A 12934-nucleotide genomic window follows, 5' to 3' on the forward strand; every position below is an offset into this window, starting at 1 on the left:
ATAAAATGTTTTAGTAAAAGCCTTAAAGCTCAAAGAGAAATTTAGGTCTGCAATTAGTGCTGTAGCCTTTAGGGGACTAGTGCCCACCACTGGCAGCAAGATATTAAGAATAACATGATGTGTGTTTATGCTCAGAATTTAACTTTACAGTATTTCTGCAAACTAAGGCTGTTCAAAAAGCTACCACAGGTAAGGTAGTGATTGTTCATTACCTTTCCCCAGCTATCCCGTTTACAAATATCGGAACTGTCCCTTTAATGTGCGCATCAAAAATGTCATCTGCGCACACTTTAATAATTTAGCCCTGCTTGTTRATATTAAATGTGAATTTTTCAAATGCTTTACTGAATGTGCAGAAATGGAATAAGATGTTCCCTGCATCGACCTCACGCTTCATTAAAGCGTCCTTTCATCACGAGGAGTACAAACTCGTTTGCCACACAAGTGTTTTCCGATCATCTGGAGCCGCGTGAGGCTGTGACAAAAGACCTGAGGTGGTGGGAACTCTAAACCCACTGGGAGCAACGTCACCCCTGCTGGCATATTAACCAGAGTCCACGCAGTTGGCGGCAAACACACGGCGAACAGAGCGTCAGGAGCGCACACACGCACACAGGGAGAGACACACACACGACCCTCAGCGCGAAATGCTCCAAGTACTGAATCCAACTCAGAGCATCCTCCTCCCCGACTCCGCGCGTCTCGGAGAGGGAGCGTTCACGCGCCGCTCGGGCATCCAAGCGGGATAAACAAGTCCTTGGATGAAGTGCAGCGCGCGKAGAGTCGCTTGAAAACACAACGTGGAAAGAGTGTTTTGCGTCGAGAATGCATTTACAGGAAGCACCACAAAGAGCAGCCAACACTTGCAACTTCGGGCTTTACTTGTAAAAAGGCGCTTTTTTTCTATMTTTTGGAAAGAATTGGAGAATTCCCAGTAAAAAAAAAAGAAAGAAAGAAAAAGAAAGGGAAGAAGAAACATGCCTGTAAGAAGAGGTCACGTTGCGCCACAGAACACGTTCCTGGGATTAATTATTCGGAAATTCGAGGGTCAGAGTAAGTACCTTCTTGCACAAATTCTGCTGCCTGGAAATGTGAACATGCTCTGATAATTTAATGTTAAGATAAAAATGGAAAGCACGTGTTTAAATTGTTTTTTTTAGAAACACTTTAGGGGATGTGTGTTGTTATTTTTAGCAGAAATTAGCAGTTATTTTTAGACAGCTTAATTGTGTTTATATTATTATTATTATTATTATTATTATTATTATTATTATTATTATTATAGTTTAATTGATAATGATTTCTATTTATTTATGTTAGTCAGCTGTCATTGAAAAACATTTATCTTCAACATCCATCATTCTGCTTCTATTATTTTATTCAGACCGGAAATTTGTGATAGCCAATGCCAGAGTGGAGAACTGTGCTATTATATACTGCAATGATGCCTTCTGTGAGATGACAGGCTTCTCCAGACCGGACATCATGCAGAGGCCCTGCACCTGCGACTTCCTCCATGGGGAACTCAGTGACAAAGAGGCGATCAACCAGCTGGCTCAGGCTGTGCTGGGTTCTGAGGAGCGCAAGGTAGAAATCACCTACTACCGGAAGGATGGTGAGTAACTGAGCTGGCACAACAACGTGCCGAACATCAGGAGGTGTCTGTTTTATGTGCGTGGTGCTGCTGCAGCTCCACTCTGTTTCACGCTGTGTGGTCAGTGTGAGAGGAAGCAACATACTTTTCTCCTCACACATCTGGGGGGGTGAGAACTAAGAAGAGACGTGCACCTTTGAAGTAAACCGATGAAATGTCATCACAATGTTATGACCAAATTTATCTGCTCATTTCATCAGCTTTTGGTTTATAATGACACTTTTATGGCACTATTATCCAAACCGAGTTTGAGTATGTAGAACAGTGACAGTCTATCATTTGTGTGAATGTACACTCAGATCATATTAACGTTTGATTTATTGCAGTCCAAGCAGCTCTTTTTGATATTTTGCACATTTGATATTGCAGTGATGATACATTTCTGCTGATCTCTGCAGCCCAATTCATCACGGTTCTAGCACTTCCATTTAATTTTATTACGAACAACTTTGAAGTTTCAAATATATTCAAGTTGATGTGCTCCAAAAAAGCAATTTTGAAAGCAAAAGTGCTTTCAAAGTTTTATGATACAAAAAAAGTATCTATATTTTAATAAAATATTGTCTCTTCTTCATTCTCAATATTTAAAATGGTAGAAGATGTGGCAGAATCCATATATGCTGACAACTGTTCTGGTTTGAGAAACAGTGTGAAATGGTAAAGAAAGCAACAGACTTACAAAACAGATGGATGAAGCAACCGTGACATCACCCACTGATTCATGCACTCCCCTTTTAAAACCTTTTGGCCAGCCATTTGGTGGAGGCCATTTTGGTTCGTAAAAATCAGAAGCTACACGTGATTATTGAATCTCAGCTGCATCTTTATTAGTCTAATTGAGATCTTAGTTTACACAGTGAAAACTGGGCTGTGCAGATATGAATTCAGCAACAAACAGACATTTTTTATATCATTATAGAGTTAAAACACTGAAGAGGAAGAAGTGGTCTTTCTCGCCATAGACCTATACACAAACAGACATCATAACTCATCATAGAAGTCACCCACAGCTGGTCATTAGAAAGAATGCATGTTGGCTTCCACATTGGCTTAATTTTTTCAGATGAAAGGCTATGTCCATCTGTTCTATACGATCCATAAAGGAAACACAGCTCAGCAGTTGGACAGGATTAACTTCACAGCTTTTGCTTTTGCTTGAGAATGATTTGGCTGCACCCATTGTTATGGTGTAAGGAAAATCAGATCTGGTATTACTGTAGGCGATACAGAGCTCGGGTGATGACAGTGCCCCCACTGAAATTGATTTTGAGGAATATTTGTACACCTACAGAAAACATTTAGAAAAGAAACACCTCTCTGCACACTTTTCGTCACTGGCGTGTGACAGCACATTCGCATCAAGTGTAAAATCTCTAATCTGTAAACAGTCTGATTTTTGTACACTAGATACAACCTGTATAACCTTGCATTTCTAAGACTGCAATGTTCTGCTGATTCAAAGAAGAAGTCATATAAAAAGTAATGGCCCACCAACTAATTCCTCTATTTATGATAGATTTGCCCCACATTGTAAAAATTGACAGTTTTTAATTGCTAAGCTGCCATTTGCCATTCCTAGTTGGTAAATTCCAGCCCTGTTGTGAATGATGTTCTGCAGAAACAATGAACCTAAATCAGAGAGAATTAATAGAATGTTACCACTCAGTGGTATAAATCCCCAGATTGCCCACCTCCCACCAGGCTCTCTCAGGGGCTTTTTATGGCCAGCTTGACATAGCTGCACACAGACAGTCAGAGGTCACTCCTCATGTAGAACAGCTATTACATACATTTATCTTTTTTTGGTTGCGTTTTCAGGCTAGCATTCAGCTTTGAACTAATATTGCCTTTGTGATAATTTGCAGGGCATGCTAAAAACATCAATATTACATTTAGAAATAGAGGAAAATAGGTAATATTTAATCATAACGACACAGGGTTTAAATTTTTAATTGTGAGTTTGACTAGATTCTGGGCCATGAATACATGTTTAATCTACCATCAGCAACCAACAGCCTCTACTTGATTTTTTTATTTTATTTTTTCCACTTATGATCAAACCAGGAAGCAGTTATTACATCACTTTAAAATCAAGAGTCACGGACATCTGTAAGATCATTTTAAAACACATTCTTCAGTCTGTTATGGGAGAGCACTCAAAGGATTGCACGTAATATGGGGAACTTTACTTTCTGTCATGTGCCTGAAATCTTTAAAGAGCAGAGGATGAGAGCTCCCAAACCGCTGAGCATTATCGTTGCTTCCAGTCTCATGGCAATCCTCCCTGTTGTGTGTCGCAAGCTTCAAGACACAACTCATAATACTCCTCAGAGGAACTTACAGTGAGCGTGTGTGCTCATGAATAAAGATGTCAGGGCTGACAGTGTGATGACTGGGAATGAGCAACTTACTGAGTAAATGCAATAAACTGGTATGGAGGATCCGATTCATGTGCTCCCAGTGCTGTGGTGAAATAAAAGATTGATGCCATCCTTGAGCACAATGGACCCATTGATTTAACACAGTCTTCAAACTGAAGATGATGTGTTAAAAATGCTTGTATTTCAAGTCTTTACTCCTGCCTGTATTTCATATAATCAGCTCCAATGCAAATCAGCTAATCCTTTGCGTTAAAGCCTTTCGTGGTTCGTACTTTATGTCACAAATCATAAAATAAACCAGCCGTAGCTCAGACAGGTTTCCAGTATTAGATTTTGTTCTCTATTTGACACATGGGAGATTCACTTCACATAGATAGTGGGTGATCAGAAAATGCACTTTAAAAACCTAGTCTTTCTAAGATGTGACACAGTTTAGGTTGTTTTCATCTCCCATCAATAACTATAATGGGAAAACTTAAAAAGTAAGGTTTAGATTTGATGAAGTAATATTAGGAGCAACAAAGCATTAGCTTTTTTAATGAAAAAAGCAAAAAGTTAAGCTGCTTATATGTATGGTGCCTGGGAATGAAAAGTAACAAAACAATGGCTACTGCAGATGCACAGCAACAAAGCACAAGGGCCTGTTCTTTAAATTCAAGTGTCCCCCTCTCGGTGAACAAGCAAGGCAGGCTGTGATAGATAACACATCCACTCTTCCTCCAGTGAGGATACATAATCAATGAGATAAATGCTTTCCCTTGATGGCTTTTTAAAGCTATCCTATTCCAGAGGGTGTAATAATACTTTGTACCTGAATGAGTCTTAACAAAAGGAAGCTGACACCGTGGAGCACAGAGAAGTTAAAAGGATAATGGCTACATAACAGCAGCAGCTTAGCTAACCATGCTGAATGATGTGGGACATGTGGTGTGCGTGGGTGCCGGGTTTCATATGTGACTCCCTCACCGAAGGGGGCTGGAGGGCCACGTGCCCCTGCTAAGGCTTCGGTGGCAGGGGCGTGAGGGGACACGGAGTGCCTGCAGTGCACAAGGTGCATCGCAGGACACTTGGGTGGCTACATTCTGAAAGACAACATTCATTTTTTTTCAGCCTTTGTTCATGTGTTGCTCATGAATTTTTATAGTACGTCAGGCCTTGGTGCTAACGTATCAAATTGTTTATGTAGTTTAGCATTAAAAAGTTTCAGTAACATGCTGAACTTAAGTTCACTTCTAAGAGGCGGTATCAGCTTCAGTACTGGAAACCTGGTATCATGAGTCTGCATGTGATTCTGATAAACTTGTATAAAAAATTCATGATTTCAATATTTAGCACTGATACAATAACAAGTTTAAAACGCATTTCAATTGGTTTATGGTTCGCTCTTTGGTTTTTCCATTTCAAAACAAAATTGCGAAAAGAAAGCAACCTTGTTTCTTGTCCTGATGCATCTCAGTAATCCAAGTAGAAAAAATCAAAAAGAAAAAAATAAGTAGGACCTCTGGATGGGTTCTTCTTTAATGAAACRTTTCATCTCTCGTCCAAGAGACGTCTTCAGTCTGATGAGCTTCAGGTGAACTCAGCCTTATTAGCACTGCCTCCAACTGGAAAAACAGGTTAGTCACATGCAAAAGAGGGCCATCGCCCAACAATAGGCTTGATTAGTTCTGTTGTTCATAGAGGGTCATGTGCCCCGTCATCTGACCCTTGTCGTGTTATATGTATGTAGTGAATGCAAGCGGGGGTTCAACGTCCCCTTGTTTTTGTCCCTCTTTCCCTCTTTGTGTTGGGTATAAACAAACCTTGTTTGTTGTTTTTCAGCTTTTTTTAATAAAATCAAACTAATTAAAAAATTCACAGTGGTTGATTTTTACTACAGCTAACCAAAATGGTCGTCATATAAGGTCGTCATCATGTGTAGCAGTACCAGAAATGACAGAAGCTGCCAAAGAAGAATAGTTTACAGTTGCTGGACGACCATTCCTAAATTTACAGGCAATGCACTCAAACACTATTTTCTATAACTTGCAATATTAAAGCAATTTTGTTCACAATAAGACCGTTAGCTCTCAGTGAGATTTGGGAACTCCCTCTAAACAAGACAAACATGGTTGGGTGTTTCTAAAGTGCTAAGTGAAAATGTAATACACCAGTTCAGACTGTGATTTTCAGTTCTGCCAGAACGTCCCAGTGCACTAAGTATTGAGCTTGGCTTTGCTTTAAAGGGGGAMTTACTGGCACATAGTTCAATTTTAATCCCCAATCAAGTAATTATGTTGTTTCAGTTGTTATGAAAATGCTGCAAATATCAAAAATAAATTAGACTTTGCATCATAGCTTATCTAATCACCTTGAAATTGGCTGTCTTTTTAAGGACTACCTACCATTTCTGACATTCCCACTTCAGCATGTCTTCTCAACCTTGCTTCAGGGGAGGAGTGTCCTGTAGGGAGGGAATCTGGCAGCAGATTGAGCACCTGGAAGGAGCTTCAATAGCTTTGTACCAGCAAGAGTTTAGGCAGCTCCACGTTTCTACCAAAGGAGATTCAAGTATTATCTAACAAGCAGAAATGAGTGAAAGCAACACTTTGGATATGTTTTTGATGAGGGAATGACATTATAACATGATATAAAGCTAAAAAAAAGTCAAGCTTGCATAATACCCTGCCCCCAGCCATTATTTTTTTGCAATTGTCATTTTTCTAATTTAGTTTTTAAATAATTTAAGAAATACATTTCTTTTTTTCTCATTTTATTTTGAAATGGAAAAAACAAAGAACGAACCATACACACAAACTAATGAATTTTCTTTAAAATTAAAATTGCTGTTACTATTACTGTTTTAATTCATTTTATTTTTATTTTATTTTGTCTCCACAATGAGTGAACTTGCATGAAGATTTAGTAATTGTTTTACACTGGGCACCTTACCTGATGCAACCACTGAGTTACCTTGTGTGGATAGGGGTGGAATAGTGCCTTGCTTAAGCCCACAAGTGACAACTGTGGTGTGGAGGCAAACCTGGAAGCTTCTCCCAGATTTTTGGCTATGGTCCAGGAATTTGAACCTGCAAACCACAGGTTCTCCTTCTCTAACCTCTGTGCCATCACTTCCCCCTACTATTATTACAACTGCTGCTGAATAAGTCATGTGTTTTCTGATAGGTAAGAACCCAAATACATGTCTACTGGGAGGCAGCTGGCAAGGGAGCCAAAACAAGGTTGTTTGTTTCTAAACAAACTAAACTAAATTAAGCTGAAAAGGTGATAAATAAGTTAACTGTCTTGATTAAGACAGACCAGGCAACACTGAGGAACCAACAAGGATGTTATAGSGTGCAGCTGGAAACCAGAAACTATTAATACACTGAGGGAGGATGACGACTGACTCACAGCAGGTGTGATTAGAAATCAGGACCAGGTGTGAAAGGGGAGAACAAAACTAGACTGATGTCCTGTCTAACTTACTTGTGAAATCTTTGAAAATAGATATTTTTTGCTGTGTTTGCACCTCCTGTTTACACAAAAAAGAGAGCTTTTGGTGAGAAAAAACTGTTATATTTTCAAAATGTTTTCCAAAAGTAGATTTCTTTTCTAATACTGTCTCACAAAAGCAGTGATGTAGCACCTTGTTTCATGCATGCCTATGTTGTGTCCCAAAATCCCAAAAAGTAGTTAAGAAATTTTATGTACATTATAATAGTAATGCAATTATTTATTGTTACTTTGGGGATGATGCACAAATACATACGAATGCAGAAATTATGCATGAGTGTTGACCCTCATCTTCTTTTCAAAATCACAAATTAATAAAAACTTTTAATTTCCCTGAAGGAATCTTCTCAAGGGATCAACAAAGTTTTATTTGATCTAATATATAAACACAAGAGATGCACAAGATTATTTTTAGGATGACAATTTTTAATAACTACTTTTCTGCAGATAAAAAAACAAACAGAATACATAAACACAAATATAGCAATGCCATGCATTAAATGATATCACTGATCATGAGTGTAATTGTGCAAAAATATATGTATTATTTTACTATTTTCCTCTGTAAAGTTATATAACAAGTTTGAGGTTTTTACTAAAACAGTTTTGTATTTTATTTTCTTTTTTTTCAGCTATCATAAACAGGTGACCAACAAACACAGGATATGTCAGGTTGCTTTGCCTTTCATAGCCTATGGTCATCTGAGGTTTTTGAAGCTATCAGTTGTACAATTTCTCTGTGTATTCTGCCAACATTTTATATTCCACTGCGCATAATGACAGCTATGTTAAAACTAAACTTCACTCTCAAGTCAATTCATTCTGCCCAAAAGGAACCAACCGAAAACAAACGCAATACTATAAAACAGAAAATCATGAAAACGTAAACACAAGTGCAATGCTGCCTGAGCAAGAGCTGCTAGTTGCCCCTGATGGATCTGCAGACACTGATTGAGGATGAAATTAGGCCAGGCTATGTAGCTTACAGCGATCTCATTGAGGATAGATCCTGCCACAAGCCCCAAAGACTTTAAACAAAGGGTGAGCTTGCATTGGCCTTTCTATATATGCCCTAGTCCTGACAGGCTATGCCCCAGTAATGTTGCGTATTAGCTTAAGCAGAATAGCCCTAAACAGAAACATGTCATATTTCATTAGACAAGGCAGCAGTCAGAGGGGTGTGTTTTAAAGCTACAATGTTGCAATGGGAGAATGATACTTACAAGGCAAATATTAGCTGCGAAACATTTATTAAAATCCATTAATATGAAGCCCTGATGCAATACACCACGGGTGAGCGATGAAACCTCAGAACAGAAAATTTTACCATGCTTGCAGGCGACAACATTCATTAGCACAAGTAAAAGAAATTTTCTTTCTTTTAGTGTCTACATTCCACTGTGCATAATGACGGTGTATATCTGCAGCTGTAAGGGCCTTGGAACAGCAGCCTTTTAGAACTATAGCAGAAACATCAAATGAAAGAAGCTGACTGCAAATAAAGTTTTCTAGGTCATGTTTTCCCTGGAAATTTCTGTGGAAAGTGCAACATTAGTGTCTAACACATGAGTTTTATAATTACTTAAGTAATATAAACTTACAACTTTATAGAAGCCTCCAAATGTGGGTACTTAATGCTGACAAGTTTTAGGTATGCATATAAACAAAATAAAAACTATAGCATTGACATTGTGAGCTGTTTTTAACATACAACAATGTTATACTGGTGTTTATATAGGTAGTATGAAATAGCACAAGTCCTGTTTTTTTTTTTTTCAGAAAACTATGTTTTTATTTTTCCAAAGTAAAATATGAGCTGATGATGTGTCTTAGTTTTTTTTTTTTTTTTTTTTTTTTTTTTTTTAATTGTAGTAGTAGAATACATTGATAGATCAAACTGCTCTTTTCATTAATTCACCTTCCTGACTTTAAGGAAGGCTTGTGCCTTGACAAGTGATTGTGACAGAACAAATTATATACTCAGACACATTCTTCTCCTTAATTCAGTTAAAAGCATTATCTAAATCCCATGAGATTTGAGCATTTTAGTTAATAACTTACTTTAAAAAATACTGGGCTGTTTTGTTTACTGTTTTTGCTGTAACTTATAGCACCTTTTACAGATAAAAATCCCAAAGTACTTCACAGCTGTGAGATGTAAGAGTCGAGTGTCGCATCATAGAAATAGAAATACAACCATACTTGAATCTTTGTGTCTTTAAGAAACGTTAAGATTCCCTCAACACTCAGTTTGACCTGTGTGCTATCTTGGTTAAAGAGTTCAGATGATCATTTGATTAAGCAGCTGCGGGTTAATAATTGATGATGGAAATAGGATCTGGAGTAATGAAATTTCCATCATCAAAAGAGAGCTAGTCTTAATATGACATTTGTTCATTGAAGAGGGTGTAAATGACATTTCTTGGCTCTAAAGAAAACACTATATAAATGTCAGGGACTGAATGGATATTCACTCCCTCCTTGATATAAACTGCTGCATTGTCGAAGATGATAACTCTATCTGGTGGCTGATGATGGCTGAAGTTATGACGTCAGTGTTAGGAAAGACTGGGATGATTGATGAAACTAAGGAATTAAAGACCAGTCATTTAATTGTGCACATATTCTAATTTAGAGCTCGCATATGATTATTTGCAGGGCCTGAGTTTATTCTTGTAAAATGTGAACTAAAGGATAATAATAATTTCTGTCTTTTATTATTCTTTTTTACTGTTTTGTACCTACTGCTCTGATTTCTGCACTGTCCACTTCCTGCTGTGACAACCTAAATTTATCTTATCTTAATTTAAACATATTGATGCAATCAGATACTTAATTTAAAAACACTAAACACCAATGGACAAAAAGCATTTAAAGGTATTGAGATCTTGTTGCATTGAGAAACTAAAGTATATAAGACATGTATTATTAAAAAAATGTCACTGTAAAAATAAATCACATGCCAATAACACAAACAACCATCAGTCTATATTCTCAGGGAAAGATTTGGTCTGAACAGAAATTTGTGACCCTGTCTTAACCTTTTTTAAACCTGAATGACTTGGCTAACCTTTATGTAAAAAGTTTAAATTTATCATGTGCAATAGAAGAATGGATGGATTGGCATGAGTGACTCTGCTGATAACAGACTTTAGGATAAAAAAGTTTCCATGTGCTATTCACTTAATGTTTGTTTGCCATAAATAATCAAAATTTGGTTGGCCCTTTTTTAAATAAATCCCTCACTTTGCTCATGCAACATCACAGAAGAGGCTTTTATTTGATTCTGTTTTAGTAGAGGTGACATTCAGCAGGAGAGCAGATGAGAAGGAACCCCTATGGCTTAGCCTTTAACCATGACTATTGTTTCCCAATCTGCTAAGGTAAAGCTCAGCCCAAAAATCATTCTGCTCCTGAATGAATCATTTTGGTTGTAGGTGTAATCAATGCTGTAAGTGTTTTAACTGATACACTTTATTGCTTGAAAAAAATAAAGTATTTTTACTCTATTTTATTAAACTTTGCAATTTCCCTTTTAACACACGGTGTTTGAGGTTCATAAGTCTTCTATTAAACAGTTATAGAACGTGGAATATGTTAACCTGTGAAAATGTCAATATTTAACAGGGAAACCATTACCTTGCAAAAATTTTTGTTTTTTGCTTTCTGCTTTTTGCTTACTGTATGTTCACCTAAACTATTCTTTCTTAATAAAGAGTTTGTTGGCTCAAGGATTATAGCTTGGATAGTTGTGTTGTTAGTGTGCAAACCAAACTAACAAAACATGATTTTGCAGTTAAATCTTTACTCCGGCTCCCAGACTGCAAAACTGTTGTCCATTGTGATTCCTCTGTTCTCTTCCTACACAGTTCTTGTCCATCTCCAACATCACCATCTTTCAAAAAGATGACAAAAAAAAAAACTAAAAATGCAGTAAGATGTGTTTCAGATTAGTTTATCTATGTTTAAACAAATTAAGAAAAAGTGTCTTTTTTTGTGTTTCCATTTGCAAAATGGAAAACTTCAATTTTTTCCTTATGTTTTTTGGCACGTATCTTGTACTGTGTTTTTTGTGCTTTTTCAACAATTTATATTTCAAAACATTCCACTCCTTCAGGACATTCCATCTACGACTTGTTGTTTTTCAGCAATTTAGAGTTTTTTCAAATATTTAGCTTTTTCGAGCATGCTTTTCTTCATTGAAACCGAATGTTTTCACCATCCTTATAAACCTTCAAAATAGTCTTAATTTTTTACTTCATTTTTTACATTTTGTTCTAGATCTGCTTGTTTTGTTACTTTGTGCTAATTTCACCTTCCGTTGGTTTCTCTTTAACTGATTTAAGCTTTTAAAAAGTTTTTTAGCTATCATTTTGACCTTTTATTTCAATTTTTCTGCTAATCTCCACTTTTTGTTCCTTTCAATTTATTCTAGCTAACTTCAGCTGTTTTCTGTGTTTTAGCTACTTTTTGCTAATTCAAGGATTTTTCAGCTAAACACACATTTTTGTGATGATTTCAGCTTCTTACTGCTAAATTTAGCAAATAAGCTATTTATATGTCTTTGTGCTTACTTCAGCTACTTTTGAAGCTATTTTGTCTAGTTTCAGTTTGTTTGTTTTTTTGTTTAATCAGCAAAAAATATTTCACATTTTGCTAACACACAAAAAATGACAATGTGAACGACCGTGAATGTCCCACTTTTATTAAATTGACTTTAAATATATCTTATATTTGAACGTGCCCAATCTACCATTTTTAATGTTTTACACTTTTAAAAGAAATGTTTACCTTAAAACATTTCACCCCTGTGCTATTTGAAAAGAATTTAGCGTGACGATGCACATGCCGAGATGTTTGGATGTGTAATAGGTCAAGCAAAAATAGCTTTCCTGGACGTTACTGCTCAACAGACTGAATGCATCTGCRTTGAACATATTTCTTGAATCATTTTCCACCAGTAGAAATAAAACCAATAAGTGTTTGTGTTTTCTAGAACAATTAAATCTTTTCAGGCAGCTTCTCAAAATACTCAATTGGGATTGACAAATTCAAAATCCTGATAAAGGCCAAACACATTGATGCTAGAACAGCTACAGCGGGTAAAATAAGTATTGAACACGTCACCATTTTTTCTCAGTAAATATATTACTAGAGGTGCTAATGACATGAAATTTTCACCAGATGTTGGTAACAACCCAAGTGATCCATACATACAAAGGAATCAAACCATAAATGTCCAGAAATGAAGTTATTTGTAATAATGTGGAATGGCACAGGGAAAACATATCGAACACGCAACTTTTTTGACTGGTTTTAAGATTTTGATCAGGAGTATATTCTGGCATCCAAACAGTTCAATGTTGGTCTCATCTGACCAGACTATATTCTCCCAGTATTACAC

The 12934-nt window shown here is 36.7% G+C and overlaps 1 protein-coding gene across 3 annotated transcripts in view; it reads left to right on the forward strand.

The window, feature by feature from the left end:
• Window positions 1-254: 254 nt before the first annotated feature.
• The window catches only part of kcnh7 (potassium voltage-gated channel subfamily H member 7), a 46422-nt gene continuing 33742 nt past the window's right edge, over window positions 255-12934 (forward strand). For all 3 annotated transcript variants that reach the window (XM_014001501.1, XM_014001502.1, XM_014001503.1), the window contains exons 1-2: window positions 255-1053; window positions 1385-1615. In XM_014001501.1, coding sequence (XP_013856955.1) covers window positions 978-1053; window positions 1385-1615 — 307 coding nt within the window. In that variant the 5' untranslated portion in view covers window positions 255-977. The remainder of the gene's footprint in view (window positions 1054-1384; window positions 1616-12934) is intronic.

Source organism: Austrofundulus limnaeus, unplaced genomic scaffold, assembly GCF_001266775.1.
Source record: "Austrofundulus limnaeus strain Quisiro unplaced genomic scaffold, Austrofundulus_limnaeus-1.0 Scaffold9, whole genome shotgun sequence".
In the NCBI taxonomy this organism is placed as follows: domain Eukaryota; kingdom Metazoa; phylum Chordata; class Actinopteri; order Cyprinodontiformes; family Rivulidae; genus Austrofundulus; species Austrofundulus limnaeus.